The sequence below is a fragment of the Antechinus flavipes genome, chromosome 6 (genome assembly GCF_016432865.1).
Source record: "Antechinus flavipes isolate AdamAnt ecotype Samford, QLD, Australia chromosome 6, AdamAnt_v2, whole genome shotgun sequence".
In the NCBI taxonomy this organism is placed as follows: Eukaryota; Metazoa; Chordata; class Mammalia; order Dasyuromorphia; family Dasyuridae; genus Antechinus; species Antechinus flavipes.
This window is the reverse complement of record NC_067403.1, coordinates 221,067,397-221,094,050: the sequence shown is the minus strand read 5'-3', so window position 1 is coordinate 221,094,050 and position 26,654 is coordinate 221,067,397. Positions and strand designations below refer to the sequence as shown.

The following is a 26,654-nucleotide window of genomic DNA, read 5'->3' as shown; positions in this document are numbered from 1 at the left end:
GGAAGTATAATGGGACAATTAGTTTATGCCAAGAGGTTCAAAAGACCTATTATGATAGAGGGGGGAAAAGGGAGGAAGATGAACATTGTCTGAAGCTTGTTCTCATCAGTTTTGGCTCTAAGAGGAAATGACTTAATTAATTCAGTTGGGTATAGAAATTTATTTAATCCTATAAAGAAGTAGGAGTAGAAAGAGGAAAAGAAAAGAAGAAACAGGATAGAAAAGAGGACAGAAAAACTAAGAAAAAAGTAAGAGAATTGCTGATAGAAGATAAGGTAGTGGATGGAGTGGGTTAAAAAAAAACCACTACTAAGAGAAGGGGGGGGGGGCAGATAAGAGACAAGAATCAGCTCAAATTCCACCTTCAGCAGGAGGCCTCTCCCAACTTTATTCCCATCTATAAGGTTCCAGTTTTTTTTTTTCCTGAGATTACCTTTTATTTATACTATATTTAGCTTGTATGCATAGGACATTGTCCTGCCATTAGATTAGAGGCTGGCAGGTAGAAGAAAGCAATCAGTTTTTTGTCTTTTTATATTCCCAGTGATTAGCATTATGTCAGGTATGTAGTAAGCACTTAATAAGTGTTTAAATACTTATTAATAGAAACTCATGAAATAATTCATAAATAGTGATTTTTTTACCTTCAGGGAATAATAAGTATTCTCATCATCTTGTGAAAAAATTTTAAAAAACAAATTATAAATCTCATCTCCTTCCTTTGAAACCACAATGAATTGAAAGAGTTTCATGATCCATTCTTATAAATTTTACATGTGGCTCCCTAATTCATGGTTGCCTAGACTTTAGTTACCTACTCTAGATTCTCTAAGGGTAGCTAGGTAGCATAGTGAATAGAGTGCCAGGTCTAGAACCAGAAAGACTCTTACTCATAAGTCATTTAACACTTTTTACTTCAGTTTTCTGAAGTGTAAAAAGAGCTGGAAAAGGAAATGGCAAACAGCTGGAATATTTTTGCCAAGAAAATCCCAAAAGAGCTCTCAAATAATAGGATATGACTGAAATGAATCCACAATAATAAGAAACAACAATAAATGATTTCCTCAGTAAGATTAACCTGTATTACACATGCACGATTAAAAGAAAAATCTTTATGATGTAAAAGATCCTTTTTCAAATCCATTTTTAAAAAGTAACCATCTGTATCCTATTGCTTGCTTTCTCAAAAGATGGGGAAGGAGTTTGAGGAGAGAGAAAATTTGGAACTTGAAATAAAAATTGAATGTTAAAAAAATAAAAATAAATAAATAAAAAGTTCCCATCTGCCTCGTGGTGCTAAAGACAGCTGTCTTATATTTTCTGTAGCTAGAATCTTTAACCTTCTCAATCTAAAATACTCAAAGATCACACCTGAGTTTTTGAATTTCACTTCTTGTTGTTTAAAAAGGAAACAGACTGTTTTCCAAAATCAAAATTTATAGCTGTCCCTTCCCTCTTGAAAATCTTACCTCTTTTTTTAGTAATTTAATAAAAAAATAACGATACTATTTCTCAAATAATCCATTTATATACATGTCTTGGGCAGAATTGGCCCTTCAGATGAATTAAAAGCTGATTAATATCACTGGCAAAGTTTAGTGCAACTGACTTTTTTTTGTAGCAAGTATCCTTTAGATGAATGCTTTCCCTTTTTTCTCAGAGTATTCTCTTAGCATAAGTCTTTAGGACTGGGTGCTGAGATGCAAGATGTGAACGATTCCTCCATCAAAACAAAAATCAGAATCTCATTCCTTTGCCTGGAGAAGTTATATATGCCAGAATTCAACTGACATCCTGACTGAGTTTTTTGAGGCACGGAACCTTAAACAAGTCAAAATCTTTATTCATGTCAGTCTGCCCAGTTTATTAAGAAAGTTTGATAAGATTTGCTACCATCTACCTTATATGATTGTCATAAATGAAAGCACTTTGTAATCTTTAAAGCGCTCTAATTTTTTTTCCAGTTGAGACAGCTATATCTGTTATTACACTGATATAAGAATCCTTATTGAGTGAGAAAACTTTTTATTCTAGGTCATATGGAGAATTTTGAATTATATCACCCTCTCCACTCAATAAATCCCAGTGACTCCCTATTAACTTCAAGATCAAAAACAAAATGGTCTGACATTCAAGACCTTTCATAATCTAACCCTCTCCAACCTTTCTACCCTTACTTACCCCTTATTCTACTCCAACACATACTCTTTGGTCCAGACTCTTAACTTGCTCTATATTAACACATCATCTCTTGGATCTGGGTACTTTCTCAGGCTGTCCTCATGCTTTTTCCTACCGTTCAGATTACTGATGTCTCGATTCATTTGAGCCTCAAATAAAATCATTGCATAGGAAGCTTTCCCCAAACGTTCTTAATAATGCCTTCCTCGTATGAATTTTTTCCTATTTATCCTATATATCTTATCTTATTTCTCTCATTAGATGAGAAGCTCCTTGAGGATGGGATCTGCCTTTTACCTCTTTATAGCCCCAGTTTTTAGTACCTGTCCCCTAGAAAGAGCTTCATAAATAATTATCACTTGATTTAGATAAGAGGAAAAACATTGGAGTTAGAAAATCTGGATCCATACCCTATCCCCAGAACATACAATGTGACCATGGGAAAGTCTATCTTCTCTCTAAAACTGTTACATATAAATTATTTTATTTACGTACTTATTTATTTATTTATTTATTTATTTTTTAAAGTTTATTTTTTTTTAATTTAATTTTATTTAATAATAACTTTGTATTGACAGAATCCATGCCAGGGTAATTTTTACATTATCCCTTGCACTCGCTTATGTTTCATTTTTTTCCCCTCCCTCTACTCCCCCCCCCAAGATGGCAAGCAGTCCTATATATGTTAAATATGTTGCAGTATATCCTAGATACAATACATATTTGCAGAACTGAACAGTTCTCCTGTTGCACAGGGAGAATTGGATTCAGAAGGTAAAAATAACTCGGGAAGAAAATAAAAAATACAAATAGTTCACATTCGTTTCCCAGTGTTCCTTCTTTGGGTGTAGCTGTTTCTGTCCAACATTTATCCATTGGAACTCAGTTAGGTCTCTTTGTCATAGAAATCCACTTCCATCAGAATACATCCTCATACAATATCGTTGTCGAAGTATATAATGATCTCCTGGTTCTGCTCATCTCACTTAGCATCAGTCCATGTAGGTCTCTCCAAGCCTCTCTGTATTCATCCTGTTGGTCATTTCTTACAGAACAATAATATTCCATAACGTTCATATACCACAATTTACCCAGCCATTCTCCAATTGATGGGCATCCATTCATTTTCCAGTTTCTAGACACTACAAACAGGGCTGCTACAAACATTTTGGCACATACAGGTTCCCTTCCCCTTTTTTTAGTATCTCTTTGGGGTATAAGCCCAATAGAAACACTGCTGGATCAAAGGGTATACACAGTTCGATAACTTTTTGGGCATAATTCCAGACTGCTCTCCAGAATGGCTGGATTCGTTCACAACTCCACCAACAATGCATCAGTGTCCCCGTTTTCCCGCATCGCCTCCAACATTCATCATTATTTTTTCCTGTCATCTTAGCCAATCTGACAGGTGTGTAGTGGTATCTCAGAGTTGTCCTAATTTACATCTCTCTGATCAATAGTGATTTGGAACACTCTTTCATGTGAGTGGTAATAGTTTCAATTTCATCATCTGAAAATTGTCTGTTCATATCCTTTGACCATTTATCAATTGGAGAACGGCTTGATTTTTTAAATTTGAGTCAGTTCTCTATATATTTTGGAAATGAGGCCTTTATCAGAACCTTTAATTGTAAAGATGTTTTCCCAGTTTGTTGCTTCCCTACTAATCTTGTTTGCATTCGTTCTGTTTGTACAAAGGCTTTTTAATTTGATATAATCAAAATTTTCTATTTTGTGATCAGTAATGGTCTCTAGTTCATCTTTGGTCACAAATTTCTTTCTCCTCCACAAGTCTGAGAGATAAACTATCCTATGTTCCTCTAATTTATTTATAATCTCGTTCTTTATGCCTAGATCATGGACCCATTTTGATCTTATCTTGGTATATGGTGTTAAGTGTGGGTCCTTGCCTAATTTCTGCCATACTAATTTCCAGTTATCCCAGCAGTTTTTATCAAATAATGAAATCTTATCCCAAAAGTTAGATTCTTTGGGTTTGTCAAACACTAGATTGCTATAGTTGACTATTCTGTCTTGTGAACCTAACCTTTTCCACTGATCAACTAATCTATTTCTTAGCCAATACTAAATGGTTTTGGTGACTGCTGCTTTATAATATAATTTTAGATCAGGTACAGCTAGGCCACCTTCATTTGATTTTTTTTTCATTAATTCCCTTGAGATTCTCGACTTTTTATTGTTCCATATGAATTTTGTTGTTATTTTTTCTAAATCATTAAAATATTTTCTTGGAAGTCTGATTGGTATAGCACTAAATAGATAGATTAGTTTAGGAAGTATTGTCATCTTTATTATATTTGCTCGGCCTATCCAAGAGCACTTAATATTTTTCCAATTATTTAAGTCTGACTTTATTTGTGTGGAAACTTTTTTGTAATTTTGCTCAAATAATTCCTGACTTTCCTTTGGTAGGTAGCTTCCCAAATATTTTATGCTATCAACAGTTATTTTGAATGGAATTTCTCTTTGTATCTCTTGTTCTTGGATTTTGTTGGTGGTGTATAAAAATGCTGAGGATATATGGGGATTTATTTTGTATCCTGCTACTTTGCTAAAATTATGAATTATTTCTAATAGCTTTTTAGTAGAATCTCTGGGGTTCTCTAGGTATACCATCATATCATCTGCAAAGAGTGATAGTTTGGTTTCCTCATTGCCTACTCTAATTCCTTTAATCTCTTTCTCGACTCTTATTGCAGAGGCTAGTGTTTCTAATACAATATTGAATAATAATGGTGATAGTGGGCAACCTTGCTTCACTCCAAATCTTACTGGGAAAGGTTCCAGTTTTTCCCCATTGCATATGATGCTTACTGAAGGTTTTAAATATATGCTCCTGACTATTTTAAGGAAAAATCCTTTTATTCCTATGCTCTCAAGTGTTTTTATTAGGAATGGCTGTTGGATTTTATCAAATGCTTTTTCTGCATCTATTGAGATGATCATATGGTTTTTGTTTGGTTGGTTATTGATATAGTCAATTATGTTAATAGTTTTCCTAATATTGAACCAGCCCTGCATTCCTGGTATAAATCCTACTTGGTCATAGTGTATTATCCTGGGGATGATTTTCTGTAATCTTTTTGCTAATATTTTATTTAAGATTTTAGCATCAATATTCATTAGGGAGATTGGTCTATAATTTTCTTTCTCTGTTTTCAGCTTACCTGGTTTAGGTATCAAGTACCATGTCTGTGTCATAAAAGGAGTTTGGTAGGACTCCTTCAATCCCTACTTTTTCAAATAGTTTATTTAGCATTGGAGTTAATTGATCTTTAAATGTTTGATAGAATTCAGATGTAAATCCATCTGGTCCTGGGGATTTTTTTCTTAGGGAGTTGATTGATAGTTTGTTCTATTTCTTTTTCTGAGATGGGAGTGTTTAGGATATTTACTTCTTCCTCTGTTAGTTTAGGCAAGCTATATTTTTGGAGGTATTCTTCTATTTCATTTAAGTTGTCGAATTTATTGGTGTAAAGTTGGGCAAAGTAACTCCTAATTATTGCTCTAATTTCCTCTTCGTTAGTGGTGAGTTCTCCCTTTTCATTTTTAAGACTAACAATTTGATTTTCCTCTTTCCTTTTTTTAATCAGATTTACTAAGGGTTTGTCTATTTTGTTGGTTTTTTCATAGAACCAACTCTTAGTTTTATTAATTAATTCAATAGTTTTTTTACTTTCAATTTTATTGATCTCTCCTTTTATTTTTAGAATTTCAAGTTTAGTGTTTGACTGGGGGTTTTTAATTTGTTCCTTTTCTAGCATTTTTAGTTGCAAGCCCAATTCATTGACCTTCTCTTTCTCTATTTTATACAAATAGGCCTCTAGAGATATGAGATTTCCCCTTATTACCGCTTTGGCTGCATCCCATACATTTTGGTATGATGTCTCATTATTATCGTTTTCTTGGATGAAGTTATTAATTATGTCTATAATTTGCTGTTTCGCCCAATCATTCTTTAGTATGAGATTATTTAGTTTCCAATTATTTTTTGGTCTACTTTCCCCTGGCTTTTTATTGAATGTAATTTTCATTGCATCGTGGTCTGAAAAGGATGCATTCACTATTTCTGCCTTACTGCATTTGAGTTTGAGGTTTTTATGTCCTAATATATGGTCAGTTTTTGTATAAGTTCCATGAACTGCTGAAAAGAAGGTGTACTCCTTTCTGTCCCCATTACATTTTCTCCAGAGATCTATCATATCTAATTTTTCTAGTATTCTATTTATCTCTTTGACTTCTTTCTTATTTATTTTGTGGTTTGATTTATCTAATTCTGAGAGTGCAAGGTTGAGATCTCCCACTATTATAGTTTTACTGTCTATTTCTTCTTGCAGCTCTCTTAATTTCTCTTTTAAGAATTTAGATGCTACATCACTTGGTACATATATGTTTAATATAGATACTGCTTCATTATTCATTCTACCCTTTAGCAAGATATAGTGCCCTTCCTTATCTCTTTTGATTAGATCAATTTTTGCTTTAGCTTGATCTGAGATCAGGATGGCTACCCCCACTTTTTTGACTTCACCTGAAGCATAGTAGATTTTGCTCCACCTTTTACCTTTAACCTGCATGTATCTCCCCGCTTCAGGTGTGTTTCCTGTAAACAACATATTGTAGGATTCTGGCTTTTAATCCATTCTGCTAACCGCTTCCTCTTTATGGAGGAGTTTACCCCGTTCACATTTATGGTTAAAATGACCATTTCTGTATTACTTGCCATCTTGTTAACCCCAGTTTATGCTTTTCTCCCTTCTTACCCCCTTCCCCCCCTTCCCAGTATTAAGCTTGTGAGCACCACTTGCTTCTCACAGCCCTCCCTTTTTTAGTATCCCTCCCCCCCCCACTTAGAGTTCCTCCCCCTATCTTACCCCTTTCCCTCCCAGTTACCGTATTCCCTTCCACTTAGCTTATTCCTTCCCTTTTCACTTTTCCCTTCTCACTTTTCAATGAGGTGGGAGAAGTTTCACCATAGATTGAATATGTCTAAAATTTTTCTCTTAAAGCCAATTCTGAAAGCAGTAAAATACTCACTATATTCATCCCTCTCCATTCTTTCTCTCAGATATAATAGGTTTTCTTTGCCTCTTCATGAAATGTAGTACCCCCACTTTCCCCTTTTTCTGGTACAATGTCCTTTCCACATCTAGTTTCTAGAAGAAGGTATATCTGTATTCTTTATACATCTTTATAGCCGAAATATAGTTCTCAAGATTAATCTTTACCTTTTTAGATTTCTCTTGAGTTCTGTACTTGTAGATCAAATTTTTTGTTAAGTTCTGGCTTTTTCATCAAAAATAGGTGAAATTCACTTACTTCGTTGAATGTCCATCTTCTTCCCTGGAAAAAGATGCTCAATCTCGCTGGGTAAGTTATTTTTGGTTGCATCCCAAGTTCCTTAGCCTTTCGGAATATCATATTCCAGGCCCTTTTATCCTTTAATGTGGATGCTGCCAGATCCTGGGTGATCCTTATTGTGGCTCCTTGATACTTGAATTGGGTTTTTCTAGCTGCTTGCAGTATTTTTTCCTTCGTCTGAGGGTTCTGGCATTTGGCCACTATATTTCTTGGTGTTTTGATTTTAGGATCCCTTTCAGTAGGGGATCGATGAATTCTTCCAATGTCTATTTTACCCTCTGTTTCTAAGACTTCTGGGCAGTTCTCTTTGATAATTTCCTGGAAAATAGTGTCCAGCCTCTTTTTTTCATCATACTTTTGTGGGAGTCCGATGATTCTCAGATTGTCTCTCCTGGATCTGTTTTCCAGGTCTGTTGTCTTCCCCAGAAGGTATTTCACATTCTTTTCCATTGTTTGATTTTTTTGGATTTGCTTGACTGATTCTTCTTGTCTCCTCGAGTCATTCAATTCCAATTGTTCGACCCTGATTTTCAGTGAAATATTTCCTTCATTCACTTTTTAAAGATCTTTTTCTAATTGTCCAATTGAGTTCTTTTGTTCTGTGGAATTTTTTTCCATTTCGCCAATTTTGTTTTCCAGTTCACCAATCCTATTTTTCAAGGATTTGGTTTCTTTATCCACTCTCTCTTTAACTGACTTCTCCAGGCTCTTTTGCCAAGCCTCCCTCTCCTTTTGCAAAGCCTCCCTCTCCTTTTGCCAAGCCTCCCTCTCCTTTTCCCATTTTTCTTCTAGCTCCCTTGTGAGAGCCTTTTTAATTTCCTCCATGAGATTCATCTGTGGCTGAGGAACATATGATCTCCTCCTTTGGGGATTCACCTGGAGACTGTTTGTTTTTAGTCTCCTCAGGATTTGGAGTCTGCTCTTTATCTGTATAGAAGCTGTCAAGGGTTAAAGTCTTTTTCAGTTTCTTGCTCATTCTGTCTAATAATCAAAGACAAACTATCAAAGAAACAGAAGAAAAAAACCTTGAATGGAGGCTGCTTTCTTTGGGGGAGGGGCAGGGTAGCCGTGAGGCACAGGTCCTACTGTGCTGCGGCGCCTGCCACATATAAATTATTGAGTGTAGCAGTCCCTATGAGATTTTTATGCTGGGAGTGTTCTACACTGAAGAAATCATGATTTGGATTGAAAATACAGATACAATACAAAAACATTGCTGTAGTAGCTCTGGTTTCATTTTTTTAAGGTCTCATTATGAGAAAAAGAGAGAGACAGAGATACACAGAGAGAAAACAGACAAGCAGAGAGAGACAGAAAGAGACAGAGAGAGAAAGACAGGGACAGAGAGACAGAAAAGAGAAAGACAGGGACAGGCAGACAGACAGAGAGGGGAGAGGGAAAAGGATGGAGAAAGAGGGAAGGAGGGAGGGACTGATTGCTAATGTCTCTTCCATCAGTCAAGCTCTGCAACTTTATTGCTGGAGATAACCTGCATGTGAATGACTCATGAATCTTCCCAGTGACTGTTGGCCACAGACACTACTTAAAAGAACTCACCTGGCAGAAAAGAGAACAGCTCTTGGCCTAATCTGCTGCTTCTGCCCCCGTAATGGATGGATGTTTCTAGGACACTTTGGCAACAATTTACTTTTGTGAGTCAGAGAGGGAAGGAAAGTCCTCCTGCATTACTGCTAAGAAACAATCCTTTTCTCTCGTTTCTTGGGTCCACAGAACACTTTCCTCAGTGCACTTCACAGATATTATATTAAAGATCAGAGAGGGCTGGGTCCTTTAGCAGTCACAATAGCTCCATTCAATAAACGGGATCTTTTCTTGCCATAGAGCTAGGGAGAGGGGTGAGAATTCTTGCATCTGAAAACTGTGCAAAGTAATTTAGCCTCTTAGACTTCTAGGCCAATGGTATTAAACTCAAATCCAAAAAGGAGCCATTAAGTTACACATAAGGATGTCTATGGGCTGCCTATTGTTTTAGAAAACACCATGTTTATATATTTCTTTTTTATAAATACATTAATACATTAAATTCTGAGATGAACTAGTTTTTAATCTGGTTAGTCAGCACTGTCAAGTGTTGGGGGCTGCCTGTGGCCCCTGGTGCTGGTATTTCTCATACTTACTCTAGGTAATTCTCCAAGACCTTAGAAGAAAAAGTACCATGTCATTTTTTTTTTTTAGGAAAATCAAGAACTTAAAAGCGATGAATTCTTTCCTGAAACCCTGACTACTCTGAAATCTGCCTTGAATTCACTTTCTATTCATCATCTATTCAGATTGTTTCCCCCATAGTTTACTTCACTTATATAGCACCATTGCTTAGTAGTGTGTCTGACATACATTAGGCACTTAAATATGTGTTGAGTGATTGATTCATGAAAATACATCTGGATGCAATAGTGAGGCCTGGGAAAGCAATTATTTTTCACCTTATTTTCCCTCTGATGTATTACAATCTTTGTCTTCCTTAAAAGAACAGCTTGGATGCTACCCACTCCAAGAAGTGTTTCATGACCCCACCAGTTATTAGGACTCTATTTTCCTCCACATTACTTATTATATTTACTTTGTGTTCAATTATCTATGTTCGTGACATCCACATGACTTCAGTTCCTCATTTTAAATGTCTACATATGAGCATCTAGGTGACTTAGTGCAGAGAATGCAAGCCCTGAGTCAGGAAGATTTATTTTCCCGAGCTTGAATATGGCTTCAAAGCCAAACCTATTTGCTCAGTTTCCTCATATGTAAAAATGCACTAGAGAAGACAAAGGCAAATCACTTCAGTATCTTTGCCAAGAAAACCCTAAATGAGGTCACAAATGACTGACAATGACTGAACAGCAAGAAAATAGCATTGAGGATCCCAATATCCCAATGAGGGTCCTAACAGCATGGTTTTACACACACAAATACATGAGAAATTGTTTCTGTGATTGGGCATCTCCTTATCTATACACTCTACACAGATTTGGTACTCAATAAAATAAAGAACTAGAAATGCATTCTATATCTGCTCATCCAATTTAGAACACAAACCACAAATTGTGTTCAAATAGGCTAATTGCAAATAGTTCCTGAGACTCTGCTACAAAGATGCTCCATCCATGACACATGGAAATATTCCAAAGTCTGAGGTAAATGTTTCTTTGCGCCATTAGGGAAATGATCATCCCGCACTGGGATGAACAGCAGTGTAGAAGAAGGTAACAAATTGAACTCAGTGGAAACACTGCTTTGGATGCCATTAATGATGTACAGAATAATACTTTACATTTCTAAGGTACTCTTTGTTTTTTTGGAGTGTCTCCTACAACCGCAAAGTGAGATATTATTCTCCCTATTTTTGTAGCTGAGGACACTGAAGCTTTGAGAACCAATGTAAAACATTCATATTATCCCTCTGGACCTCATATAATCTCCCAGAGGCCCTATGGTCTGGTGGAAAAATACTACACTTGGAGTGTGAAGAGCCTGATAAGAATTTTGGCTGAAATATGACCATAACTGTGAAGCCAGGGGAAAGTCAATTTACTCATCAATGACTCAGTTTATTCATCAATAGAGGATGTATCAAATCTTCCCTTTCCTTCCTCATAAGGTTACTAGGAGGAACTGCTTTGTAAACACTAAACAGGTGATGAAAATGTGAGCTCTCATCATCGTTATTATTGAAGATCACAATGTTAATCAGAGTGGAAGTCAGGATTCAAATATATCTTTTGACTGGAAGTCCATTGTTTTTATGATGCTTACAATATAACTTGCTAACATAAAAATGTTTGGAAAAATAAGGTCTCCTTAAGAGATACTCAGTTAATGAAATGCCAGCATCATTTGTAGGATTCGGTCTTAGAACACTCTAGTCAGCAATTTTTACTTAAATAGGACATATGGCTCGTGGTTTAAGTTTTTTCAAGTTGTTTATTCTAGTATCAATATCCCAAGTTCAGCTTTTATTTAAGAAATATGGCAACCCATAAGTATTTCAGCAAAGATTAATGCTGATTATTAATAATTCCCTTTGAATATGAAGAAAGCAGGTATCACAACTGCTATAATGCTTATTAGTGTGCTGATGAATGGATTGTAGCCCTGGAATATACATAAATGGTGATTTTCCATTCTGGACCATAAAATATATTGTATATTCAGAAAAATATTCAGAAACTGAAACCTAGATCCCAGCAAGTGAAAGGGTAGCTCCATCTCATAATCACATTAGCTTTCCACTCCTCCCCCTGATTTTTTGACCAGCTTACTCATTTCTATTTTAAACACCATGATCCTTCTATTTACCCAGCTTCTCAACCTGGTAAATCATCCTTGATTCTTTCATTTCCTTCACCCCACACATTTATTCATGTTCAACTTCTTGCTAATTTTACTGTTGTGCCATTTTTTGAACTGCTCTTTTTTGTTGTTGTTCATTGAATCATCCCTTTAGACTAATTTCTCTTTCACCTCTGGTCTAGACTACTGAAATGACTTCCAAATTAGTCTCCCTGTCTCCCTCTCTTTACTTTCCCAATCTGTCTTCCACACAATTACCAAAATTATTTTGGTATGGGTAAATTGTTAAGAAGAGGGTAATCTGTGACAGAGATGGAAAATAAGATGGAGGTGAGTTGTTTAATTTCTTTTAACCTGGAACATGAATCCCTTCACCAAGTGATCACTCAGCCTCTCTTGGATGACTATAGTTACTACCAGTGACTAAAAAAACAAACAAACAAACAAAAACCTCACTATTCTCAATAGCGTTTAATTCCATTATTGAATTCTATATAATGCTAGGATATTCCAACTCGTAATAATGCCATTCTGTTCAACGAATCTAGCACATGCAAGATGAGAGGAAACCTGGGATGAAGAATAAAGAACTAGACTTAGTGTCAGGAAAACTGGAGTTCAAATCTGCCTGTTGACATATCGGCTACATGATCATTGCTAAGTGTCTTAATTTTTCAAAGTATTCGTTACACTTGTTAAAATAGCTAGTTACAAATATCAGGCACCTATGGGCTACATAAAATTTGTTGATTGGTTCATAAATCACAAATCTATATCTTTAGAGTTTCAACACAAATAATGTCCATTTTTTAAAATCACAATTCTGTATCATATTACCCCCACTCCATAATGTATTAGGTGCTAAGGTGTAAACCAATGACAACAGTAGCAACAACAACATACAGAGTCCCTAGTCACAAGAAGCTTACTACTCACAATGTCACTATTCAAGACTATTACTAGAGTTTCATCATTTGCTCAATTCTCTTAGAAATCATTCCCTCAATATCACAACCCCAGAAGGAATATGTATATGAAGAAGTTCAGGAAACACAGGCACGCTCTTATTAGGTAATGCAGAGCAAAGCAAAGAGAGCTAAAAGGAAATAATACATAAAATTAAAGCAGTTTTAATGAAGTCAATATAGGTAAGCAACAAAAAGAAGCTTAATTACAGAGGTGAGTGTTAGCGTCGTAATGTTTAAGTTAAGAGTCATTCCTTTCCTTTTACTCAATAACTGAAATAGTTATGGCACTTTGCAGAACAGGGACATTTAGCTAAGTTATTGAGAAGAAAACAAACAAGAAAAAAGCCCTAATCAATACTTTTTCTTTTCATGTAAAAAAAAAAAAGAGAAAAGAGGAAAAAAAAAATATATATATATAAATAAATAAAATTTGCTTTCTTAAGATCAGCCAGAAAGCTGCTTTCACATTCCCAATCTTGGGTTTGTTTGCTTTTTTACAGTGAACTTGGGACAAGGATTGTTGTTCATCCTTCATACTCAAAGCAGATCAAAGACATCATGAGGATGATATTTTTGACTTGGGCACAAATTGGATTTAAGAGCACCAAGTCATCATCCTTATTCTTTCCTTCAGAAGCACTGGAGTCCAGTGGCAAGATGGACAGGCAGTGGTCCAAATGGGACAATGATATGTTTTGGGGAAGGGTCCTGCTTTGTGCGCATCTTTCCTCTTGTTATTTCCATATAACTGCTCCTTGTCAAACTGCAGAGAATAAGTTTCTCATTAAAAATGAGAACTTTAAGAGACTGTAACAAATATTTACTCGAATGTTGCCTGGTTTTATATATATATATATATATATATATATATATATATATATATATATATATATATTTAAAAGGGTATTATCTGGTATCTGTGCTTTGAGACAATGGAATTCTAAAAGGAACGTATTTACAAATTTGCAAACCAAGCATGATAAACAATTCATGAGATACTAAGATTGTATTCCTAAATGTCCTGAGAGAAATTCAGATACCAACAAAACCAACTTAGGGCTTTTTTAAATGAACAAGCTGAAGATGTCATCAATGTTTCAAGAATAATACCTTTATTTTAACTCATTTCCTAACTACAGCACAATTCAGATATCTTTTCATTGTAGAAGGAATAAAACAGAGAGAGGATATAAAAACTAGAATCCAAAAGCACAGGTTCAAATCATGCCCCTGATAATAAACAGTTATATGATCATGGATGATCAAATAACCTCTGAGCCTCCACTTCCTTATCTATAAAAGCATCATAATAATATCTCTAATTTCTACTTCACAGGGGTCATTGTAAAGAACAAATGAGACAATCACACATATTTAATTGCTTTCTATTTATCAAGTCAATGTGGAAGGCTCTCAGGATACAAGTACAAAAAAATAAATCTTCAATTACAAGGATCTTACATTTGAAAGCGAGAGGTGGGTGAGGAAGAGTGAACAAGTATATATAAAATATATATGGTGCAATTATAAACAAAGTAGATAAACACAAGGTAGTTTGGGACAGAGGGCAATACTGGTAGGGGGGATATTAGGAAAAGCTTCAAGCAGTAGATATGGCCAGATTTGTGTGCTAAGGATGAGTGAGAACACATGAAGTAGAGGGAAGGAAAGAATATATTCCAGGAATGTGAGACAAACAGTGAAAAGGCACAGAAACCAAAATAGAGAATCATGAGTGAGGAATAGAGTAGATCTTTTGGGATGGGACACAGGGTATGAAACGGGGATCCTTTTACATTGGGTCTAGTAGACCAAGGAAAGCAGGTTAGACCCAAATGGTACAAAGCTTTAGAAGTAAACCAAAGTTTATATTTTATCCTAGAGGTAATTGCAAAGTTTAAGAACCATATAAATGCCAACTATTATTAACAAACTCATTATCATGTTAAACCATCCTAATCTAATATCATATAATAGGTTTTTAGCTTTGGAAGGGACTTCAGAACTCAACTCACTCAACCTGCATTTGAAGGACGGAGCTCATTAACAACATTTATGAAGGAGTTAATAGAATCTTTGCATCAGTAGGAAGGAGTTTATTCTCAATGGAGGAGTTCAACCAGTCTGTGTTAGCTTTGGATAAATCTCCTTTCAAGGCAATCCCTCTCTGGTTATGAGCTCACACATCTCCCTCTCCAGCCTCTCTTCCCATCTAGGCCATGCAATAAAACTCTATTTTCTCTTTCATTTGATAACCTTTCAAATATTTGAAGATATTTTTTATATAGAACAGGAGTTAGCAAATTACAGGTCAAATCTGGCTTGCCACCTCTTTCTGTTTGACCTGTGGGCTAGAATGGATTTTATATTTTTTAATAAAGTTATATAACTTCTTAAGAAAAAATAAAAAACAAAATAACCCCAAGTGTGATTACATAACTAGTTCACACTGTAGGTAGTTCAGTACTCAGTCAGTCACCAAACACTAGCTTTCTGCTATGTGCCAGACACTGTGCTATGTTCTACAATTCAAAGAAAAGTGAAAAAAAGTCCCTGCCCTCAATGTGATCATATTTTTTCTTGGGAACACAACATGTAAATAACTAAATATGACAAGATATATACAGAACAGATGGAAAGATATCAGAGAGAGAATAGTCAGGTAGAATGAGAATGACATTTTTACAAAAGGTTGGATTTGAACTGAGTCTTGAAGGAAACCAGGAAAGAACAAAGAGGCTAAGATAAGGAAGTTGAGCATTTGGGGTTCAGAAGATGTCATAGGTGGCAAATAGTGATTACTAGATCACTGTACATGCATCTCAAGGTAAATAGAGAAGAACATGTAAAAATATCAAAAGTTAGGGGAGAGCACATTGTAAAAAGCATCACATGGCTAACAGAGGACTTATTTCATCCTGTAGGTAATAGGGAGTCACTTCAATCTATTGAGGTCAGTGACACAATCAGACTTCAAGCTTTAGGAATATTTCTTGGGAACTTGAGAAGAGTACGATTTAGAGTGAAGAGTGACCAGTTAAGGACACCAATGAGAAAGCAAAAGGCAGCAGTTTAGCAAACAGGATGTTGGATTGGTAGGGTTTGAATCTCTATCTCTTCATTGGCTAGATACTCTAGTAAGCAGATGATTGCTCCCTCTTCTCATGGTCTGTCTGCACCCAAGATATATATTATGCACATAACTGATTTTAGAAATGTGAGGAAAAAATATTCTTTTCAATCTGAGGGAATTCTATGTTTCCAATTTCAAGCCTGGGGTCATATTTGCTTGTTTGAATAATTACTGATAGGTTCTTTCATATAACCTGAATTAATAACTAGTTTTAAAATTTTATATTAAACTGTTTTAATGAACTTGGCTCATCCTGTTGTTATAAATATGCCTCTAGGCATGACATCAAGTTATTTATAGTTTTTTTTTTTTTTCTGGGGATGCTCAATACCAAAATCTGTTTCAAAAGCAACATCTGTGATCCAGACCCCATATGCTATTATTTATGGCTGATCATGCTGCTAGGAGCTATATGATGTCCTCAAGTTGGTCAGGCATTTCTTCTTGGGGATTTGCTATGATCTTAGGAGGCCATTTTCAAAAAATGCCTTATCTCATTAATCTTCATTAAAGTATTAATGAAATTACATCACTTGTCAATTATATGCAAGCACTTGGCAATAAATACAATTAAACTAAACTAATAATATCTCCAGGTGGGTGAATTACTGGAAAGTTCAAAAGAAAAAAGAAAAACTAAACAAAATTATGCAGATTTTTAAAAATTGATTTTAACACAAAGATGAGTTTCCCTGACTCCCAGCCCAGAACTCTATCCAATGTGTTACCCAGCTGAATTTAAAAAAATAAATTAATAATTAGCTGAAATTTTAGAAGTAAGACACACAATAGGGAAAAAAGCAGAAGATCCAGTTTAGGATGTCAGATTTCAGATAAGGCAAGATTCCTTGGTTGGCAGACAGATAATTTTTCTTTGTAAGAAGCAACTATCAGACTGTAGAATCAGTCTCCCTAAAGGAAAATCTACCGGCCTCCAGTCAGGATTATCAAAGGAGAATTATGACAGGAAAACAAACATTCAAGTATTCTGTAAATTTTGAGAAAACCACTGAGTTTACTAGGAAACAAAGATATCATCCAAGGACACAAGGAGTATTGTTTCTAAAAAAGAACAGGGAACCAAGGAAAATATGTTACTGCACCTACTGGGTGATCAGAGAGCTACAAGGAATAATAAGATGTGATAGCTGGAAGAGACTTTTCAAGTCACCTAGTCCAAGGCCCTGCCTGAGGAATTAATCTCTTCTATTCCAATGTCACTAATAAATGGCTATGCAGATTCTGCTTAAAGCTCTCTGGGTATATGAAATTGTCTCTTTCATAAATGAGTGTCTCTTAAGGTGATTATCTGTCTTATCTCTGACCTGGTTCTGCCCTCTTTGACCAAAGAGAATAAGTTAATTCTGGTTTTGCCATTTTTCTTTTTACATGATGACTCTTCATATATAATAAATGATTTTATTATTATTATTTTATTTTTAAGCTTTTTATCTTCAAAACACATGCACAGATAGTCTTCAACATTTACCTCTCTGCAAAACCTGTGTTCCAAATTTCTTTCTCCCTCTTTTCCCCCCCACCCTTTCCCCTAGATGGCAAGCAATCCAACATAAGTTAAATGTGCAACCACAAGTATCATGCTGCACAAGAAAAAGGAAAAAAGGAGAAAGGAAACAAAAAGTAAGCAAACTACAACAACAAAAAGGGGAAAAGAATACATTGTGATCCACACTCAGTCCCCGCAGTCCTCTTGTTGGGTGCAGATGGCTCTCCCCTTCACAAGACCATTGGAACTGACTAGAATCACCTCACTCTAAGTTATATTATCTATAATATTTATATGGTATTTTTAGGTTTGCAAAGTGCCTCACCTGTTATCTCATCTGATTCTAAGAACAACACTGTGAGACAAGTACCATTAAGGTATTATTAAGAGATTAAAGTGATTTACATTTAAGAGATTTAGAGTTAAGTAACTTACCCAGAGTCACAAATATAGCACCTGTAGGTTTACAAACAGAGATCAGGACTACACAACTAGAAAGTACCTGAGATGTCATATGAACTCAAGTCTTCCTGAATCCAAGCCCAGAATTTTAGCCATTTGCTACTGAGACGCCTCTTTATGCTTTAATATATTTCATGACAATGTTTCTTTGGCTAACCTTAGTAACCCATATGATATGGCTTGCTTTCCTATCACCTTAAAGAACCACCATAATATTGCATTTAGGACACTTGGGCATTGGGTATACCCACATATAAGCTCATTCTCACTATTGGATCAAGAGTTGAGACCTTGGAAAGGAGTAATATGGCAGCCAGCTCAATCACTTAATTTTGCAAACTTATCAAAATCCATATAAGTAGTAAAAGGATCACAAATGAAACCCAAGTACTTTAATTACAAATACAATATACCTTCCATTATTGTGGAATGATATCTAGCATTTATATGGTGTCTTAAGTCTCACCAATAACTTTACATGCATTGGCTCATTTGATTCTAACAATTCTGAGAGGTAGGGGCTATATTATTATACACATCTTGCCGATGAGGAAACAAGTTGATAGTGACTAATTTGCACATAGTCAAGAACCTTGTAGTTAACTAAGGCAGAATTTGAACTGAAGTCTTCCTGACTCCAGGTCCAGTACTCTGTCCACTGTGCTTCTTAGGATAGATAATTTATGTTCCAACATGAAGGATTCCAGACAGATCTGACATGGATCTGTTTTCTCAGTTTTTTTGCTCTCTCTTTTAATCCTGATCTCACAGTATCCAGATTCTGGCCATCCAGAACCAATATTCACTGACAGACTGATGGCAAAGGAAGGAATTATTTTTGTAAAACCTGTAATAGCAACACTTATAGCTGCTGCCAGTCACAACAATTTCCTAAGTACTAGGCTCATGTCCTTCTAGGTTAGTATAAACAGCCTGAATCGCTTCCTGAGGGCATCCTTGCCTCATAGTCCAGGAAAATCAAGGATACTCCTAAAAGGAAGGATGAGTCATCAACAAAATGTAAAACTCTAAATCAGCAGGGCTTATTGAATTGGGTATTGTTGGAGGGAATTCAGGGTCAAAACCAAATAAATATCAATTCCTACCATTGCCTCTCATCCTCCCACCTCTCATAAAGCATCTCTCCTTGATTTTAGAGATCTATTTGGCTTAAGCATGGGCCTGGATTTATAGACCCAGAAAATAGCTACCATTTATCACAGCTTACAGCTCAGATTCGAATATCAGACATTTATGTGTAGTTGACAAATGGGTATCACTTGATATATAGCCGAGAAGCAGGAGGTTTAGATGCCCAATGGCCACTGCATCTCCCAAAGCATTTTAACTAGTGCTGAGACACTATGTAGACATGACCTGCAAGGACTGAACAATTTCTTGCCACAAGCTCTAGAGGATGGGGATAGAATATTTATTCCCAGTATTGCCTGCTTCCCTGTTTGCTAAAAAGACAGAATTACAACATAATGTTTTAAGACTTGCAGAGTCCTACTCATATTCACAGTCTAAGACTCTTGGACTCCATTGTCTATCAGGTAACACATGGTGCCTTATCTTAATGATGATATTGCAGATGAAGAAATGAGGCTTACAAAGCTAATGAACTACTTCCCTGGGCACAGGAGATGGGATTTTAACTTAGGTCCCATCTGAATCTAGTCTAAGATTTTCAATCCCTTTACTATTCTTACATTGTTCTCTAAGTGAGTTAAAGTTTCAAAATCAATTAGTCAAACATTATTGATTATCTCTTATGGGTTAGGATCTTCTACCTCTGAAACTTAATAGCTAGCATATGACTTTTATACAGCTCTCTCATATTGAGGCTCAATCAATTATCCCTACTATGTGCTGCTAGTGTCATAAGCATATAAAAGTAAATTGGTCTTGTTCTCAAAGAAATTACTTTTAATTGGAAGAGAAAACACAGACATATATAGATACATAATTGATATGAATTAATTTGGGGAGTGAGGGTCCTACCAGTTTATGGGACCAGGAAAAGTTGCATGTAGAAAACTTCAGTTAAATTTGTTCATGAAGGTGACTATGAGTTTTAAAATATGGAGATGAGGAGGCAATGTATTTAAGATAGAAGGGACAGTCTCTATTCAAAGTCACAGAGATGAAAAATGTAGTACCACCTATAAGGAATAATAAGTAAACCAAATTTTAGTGGACCAAAGGGTGTCTAAGGAGGGATGTATGTGTGTTCTGAATTAGACTGAAAAGTGATACTTTGGGATCGGGTAACAAAAGACTTTATATGCCAAACTTCAGAATGTATATTTGATCCAAAAGGTGATTGGATTTACTAGGAAAGGAATGAAGGAAATGGATCAGACTTCCATATTAAGGAAAAGATTTTGCTATATACAGGTGTCAAACCACCATGACCATAGCTAACAAGACTCCTTCCTAGTGCGCTCTCAACTGGATTAAAATGGAAATTGGAAACAAACAAAAATAAATTAAAAAAAAAGATTTTAAATAATGTTCATATGTGGTTTCCTAAATACCAGTAGAGTTTCTTAAGTATTGATAACACTAAATTAGAGGATGGATTTGAGTAGGGAAAAAAAAAACATTAAGTGGTAAGGCCAATTAGATATTAAGAGCCTTGAGGATGGGGAGAAAATTTTATCTTTCTCTGCAAAAAGCAATATAAGACACATACTAAGTCATCAATAAATACTTGATTTAGCTAGCCAAGAAACAGACTCATAGGCAGATCATGTGGTAGAGCATACTGTTTTGCCCAGCTAGGTTTGGGGGCAAATAAACTGAAGCTGATGATCTGATTCTCATTCTCAAACTCAATAAAAAGGAGCTATCAGGGAAAAGTTATTTCCTCAAACTTCCCTGTGTTTAAAATATTGAAACTTGACTTTGACAGTGTTACTTTTGAAACTTAAGATAGTATTTCTAACAAAAATCTTCTATAACTAATAAAGAGAATAAAGAAAAATAGAATCACATATATGGAAACAGGATCTTTGATGCTCAGGGAGAATTAGAAACCAAGTTATTAGTATTGCTCATTTACCTTCCAGGTATAAATTTCTTGGGAAATGAAGGCTCAGTCAATCAACAAACTTTTATTAAGTGCTTGCTATGTGATAGGCTCTATGCTAAGTGCTGTAGCTAAAAAATGCCAGGGAGCTCACTAACCCAGCAGATAAATATCCAAAGATGACATGATACCAAGGATTAGACTGTTATCTCTCTCTGTAAAATTCACAATGTGTACCACTGGAATTTTATAGAAGTTAAAAGGGCTCACAGAGAATAACTAATGTAAAACCTTCCTCAACATGGATCTTTTGTATATCATCTCTGACATGTGCAGAGACTGTATTCTGTTTGCTTTGGTTTCCCTAGGGCCTACCTAATATTTGGCACGAAGATGATAATAAATGATTGCTGTTTGTTTGCTTGATTGACACATGCATTTTACAAAGATATAAATTATCCCTCCAAGTATTTGATTTTATCAATTAATAACAGAGAAGAGCTATTGACATGGAAGTTGAAATCAAGAATTGAAAAAAGATTGCCTTCCCAAATATATGTTGCAGTGGATAGAATGCAGAACCTGGAGTCAGGACAATTGAAGCTGAAATCTGGCCTCAGACACTTATTAGCTCTGTGTCCCTGGGAAAGTCATTCAATCCTGCTTGCCTCAGTTTCCTCATCTGTAAAATGAGTTGGAGAAGGAAATGGCAAACTATGTAAATGTCTTTGCTGACACAATCTCAAATGGAGTAATAAAGAATCAGTAACAACTGAAATGACTGAACAACCTTAGAAACTATTCCCTTACAACTCCCTTAATGATTTTAAATTCCCTTTCCATAATTCATCTTCTACTTTTAAACCAACCATCCCTTGTGACCTTAAGTGATCTTGGAAAGAACTGAAAAGTGATGACACAGCAGATCCTGGTTTAAACATTAGGAACTCACTCCTACTTGCCATTTTGCATACCTTAGTCATCGTCTCTGGTTTTCTTATGGTGACCTTGGCTTTGATGAGTTGAGCTTCATCAGTACCATGTTCAGAATCTTCTACATAACTATCTTTTCCAACATCTGAAAAAAAAAGGTCAAATTAATTTTTCTACTGTTAAAGTACCTAATTAATTGGAACAGGTGGAATCTAATTGGGTGGGGGAATGGCTGCTTAGACACTTAGAAAGTTCTTTTGAATGCCTCTCCCCCCCAATTTTCTTTTTATTACTGGGATAGAAAATAATACTCAAGGACAGAGTCAAGATGATGAATTACAGTCTGTCGCCAACCTGAACTCTCTTAACATTCCCCTCCAAGCAACTTTTTGATCCTCAAATCAAATTTTGGAGTGACAGAACCAACAAAAGACCAGAATGAGATTTTTTTCCAGCCTAAGAAAATGTGGAAGGTCATTAGGAAAGGCCCGTGATACTGGGATCAAGTGCCAATGGCACACATAGTAGCAGCAACAGTGATGGGCCTCAGAGACAGCTGTGGCAGTACTTTTGGGTGTTCTCAGCCTAGAACTAATAAAAGAGTCAGACAAATGGTCAGAAAGAAATTACAGGGGACCCTTTTCTGGCATTGGATATAACACTTGGTGTTCGCATTTTATTGCCCACATATAGTTCTGGATTGTAGTTCCAGGATGAAGAGGAACACTTGTGGTCAGCCATAAGGGAACAGGGGCTCTGGTCACAGTTCCAACGCAGAGAGGACCACTACAACTTGTTTCAGGGAAACAGGGACCTTTCCAGGATAAAAAACAGAACACAGACCAGGAAATCAGTGATTACATTTCTTTTTGGATCATATCAACTTAAAAGCCATGAAAAACTTGTAAATATCCAGAATTAGCTCTGAAAACAGCAGTATGAAAAAGCCTGAAGTTTGGGAAAGTAACTTTCCACTCTGAGAGGAGCAGAGTACCATTTTAAAACAAAGTTCAAAGTCAAGAAAAATACTGAAAAAATGAGCAAACAATGATAAAAAAAGAACTTGACCCTAAAAAAGCTATTATGGTGTCAGGGAAAACAGATTCAAACTTGAGATGACAACATGAAGCCAGCTATAAATAAATCCTAAAGAAAAAATGTTAATTGGACCAAAGCCCACTAAAAATTCCTAGAAGATAAACTCAGAGATAAATGGAGGAAAATTGGGGAAAAGAAATGAAAGGGATACAAGCAAATTATGAAGAGAGAATTATGGGTAAAAAAGGCACAACATTACTGAAGAAACTATTTTAAAAAGTTGAATTGATTATATAGAAAAAGTTCACTGAAGAAAACAATTCCTTAAAAACTAGAATTGGTAAGTGGAGGCTAATGGCTATGATATATCAAAAAAAAAAAAAAAAAAAAAAAAAAAACAGAAGTCAAAAACATGAAAAAAGAGAAGAAAATGTGAACAATCTCATCAGAAAAACAACTCGCCTGGAAAATAGATCAAGGAAAGAGAAATAATTCATTTATTTATCCTCTTTAAAGATTTTTTCAATAGTATTTTATTTTTCCAAATATATGCAAAGATAATCTTTTAACATTTATCTTTGAAAAATCTTGCATTCCAAATTTTTCTCCTTCCCTCTTCCCCCCTTCCCAAGAGAGTAATCTGCTACAGGTTGAACATGTACAATTCTTCTAAACATATTTCCATATTCATAATGCTGTACAAGAAAAATAAGGTCAAAAGGGAAAATATGAAAAAAATTAAAAAATAAACAACAAGCAACAACAATAAAAAGTGAATTGTTTCTAGTATTTTTTTGGTTGGTTTTCTACAATTCTCTAAACACATTATCTGCAAAGAATGATAATTTGATTTCCTTATTACCCAGTCTAATTCCTTTAATGTTTTTTTTCTCTTATTGATAAAGCTAATATTTCTGATACAATATTGAATAGTTACAGTGATGGGGGCAACTTTGTTTTACCCCTGATCTTATTGGAAATGGTTCTAGTTTATCCCCATTACATCTGATGCTTGCTGATGGTTTTAGATAGATGCTACTGATCATTTAAGGAAAATTCCACCTATTCCTATACTCTCTAGTATTTTTAATAGGGATAGATATTGGATTTTGTCAAATGCTTTTTTTGCATCTATCAAGAGAATCATATGCTTTCTGTTAGTTTGGTTGATATATGAATTATGCAAATAGATTACCTAATATTGAACTACTCCTGCATTCCTGGTATAAATCCTGCTTGGTCATGATGTATTATTCTGATGATAACTTCTAATCTCTTTGATAATATTTAAATTTTTGCATCAATATTCATTAGGGAAATTGGTTTATGATTTTTTTTTCTTTTTTAACCCCCCCCCCCCAGTTTAGGTATCAGCACCATATCTGTATCATTACAGGACTTTGGTAGGACTCTTCCTTTCACTACGTTGATCAATTCTGATGGACATGGCTCTTTTCAATAGCAAGGGGGTTCAGATCATTTCCAATGATTTTGTGATAAAGAGAGACATTTATATCCAGAGAGAGGACTATGAGGACTGAGTGTGGATCATAACATAATATATTCACTTTTTTGCTGTACTTTGCTTGTATTTTGTTTTGATCTGATTTTTCTCATGCAGCATAATTATGGAAATGTCTAGAGAAGAATGGCACATATTTAACATCCATTGGATTACTTGCCAATTAGAGGAAGAGGTGAAGGGGAAGAGAGGGAGAAAAAAATTTGGAACACAAGATTTTGCAAGGGTGAATGTTGAAAATTATCTGTTTATATGTTTTGAAAATAAAAAGTTTTAATAACAATAATTAAAAGGTGAAAATACTATGCTTTGATCCACAATCTTTCTCCATAGTTCTCTGGAAGAGGATGGCTTTTTCTATCACAAGTCTATTGGGATTCCTTGAATCACTTTATTATGAAAAGAACCAGGTCCATCAAAGTTGATCATCACATAATCTTGTTTTTACTCCATACGCACTACTATCTTGGCTCTGCTTATTTTATTCATCATCAGTTCATGTAAATCTTCCCAAGCTTTTCTGAGTTCAGCCTGTTCATCATTTCTTATAGGACAATAATATTCCATTATACTCATATACTATAAGTTATTCAGCCATTCACCAACTGCTGAGTATCCACTCAATTTGCATTAAAAATGATAAATAAAAAAATTTATTGGACTACCTGAAAACTCTCATAAGGAGAGTTTAGACATCATATTTCAAGAACTTATTAAGGAAAACTGCCCCTATATCTTATATCCAGGGGTTCCAATGGAAATTGAAATAATCAACTAATCCCTTTCTGAAAAAAATATCAAAGTGAAAATTCTCAGGAATATTGTAGTCAAACCCCAGAGTTTCCAGGTCAAGGAGAAAATATTGCAAGGAGCAAAAAGAAACAATTCAAATATTGTGGAATTACAGTCAGCATCACATGAAATTTAATAGCTTTTCAAATTAAAGAATTGGAGCCTGGAACAAGATATTCTGAAAGGCAAAAAAAAAAAAAAACCCTAAATTTTAACGAAGAATAAAGCAAAGTTGAGTTAATCATTCAGGGGAAAAGTAAATATTTAATGAAATATAGGATTTCAAAGCATTTCTGATGAAAATTCCAGAGTTGAATAGAAAATATCACATTCAAACACAGATGCAAAAAGTGTTACAGGGTAAACCTAAAATCTTGAATTTGTCAATAAGTGACTCAATAAAGTTAAGCTATTTGTATTACTCTATGGGAAGATGATACACATAACACCTAAAATCTTTATCATTATAAGGCATTATAGGAATTTCCATAGAAAGAAAGTTGAATCTATTTTGTTGGGATAATCTCCCTCCAAAAAAAATGAAGGGTTGAAAAATAGGAATGCACTGGGAAAAGGAGGAAAAAGAAAAATGGGCAAAATTATCTAACAAAAAAAGATTAATACAAAGAGAAGTTTTTATAGTAGAGGGAAATTTCTGAGGTTGTGGTGCTGATAGGCAATTCTTGAATCTCATTCTCATCTAAATTGGTTCAAAGATGATAGAATATATACACAATTCAGTTGGGTATAGAAATATCTCACCTAATAAGATAGGAAGGGAATAAGAAATGTGGGAAAGTGTAATAAAAGGAAGGGCCTATTACAGGAAGGAGCAGTCAGAAGCAAAACAGACTTCTTAGAAGGGACAGGAAAAAAAAAGAAAGAAAAAAAGTAAATAGAAGAAAATAGGACAGAAGTAAATATAGTTACCAATCATAACTGTGAATGTGAATGAGATGAGCTTACCCATAACATGGAAGTGGATAGAAAAATGGATCAGAAATCAAGATATTATTTATAAGAAACACACTTGAAATAGAAAGACACACAAAAGTTAAAATAAAGAGCTGGAGTATAGCCTATTATATTTTAGCTGAAAGTTTTATTTTTTTAAGGCAGGGTTAGAAGTCATGATCTCAGACAAAGCAAAAGCATACATAAGATAATTAGAGAAACTACATTTTGCTAAAAAGTACAATAGACAATGTACTAACAAAAATGATATTAAATTTCTCTAAAAAAGGTCCCATTTTTCAAATATATTCTGACTGTGGAACTGTATCAAATTTATTTTTTAAAGCCATTTACCAATTTACTGATGGTCAAATATATGAACAGGCAGTTTTCAAAAGAAGCAATTGAAGTGATGTGAAAAATACTCTAAATAATTA

At 35.0% G+C, this 26,654-nt stretch overlaps 1 protein-coding gene across 5 annotated transcripts in view; it reads right to left on the bottom strand.

Moving 5' to 3' along the window:
* ANO3 (anoctamin 3) overlaps positions 1-26,654 on the bottom strand; it is a 375,533-nt gene that overhangs the window by 198,754 nt on the left and 150,125 nt on the right. For all 5 annotated transcript variants that reach the window (XM_051967103.1, XM_051967101.1, XM_051967102.1 and 2 more), the window contains one exon: positions 21,953-22,056. In XM_051967103.1, the coding sequence (XP_051823063.1) occupies positions 21,953-22,056 (104 nt within the window). The remainder of the gene's footprint in view (positions 1-21,952; positions 22,057-26,654) is intronic.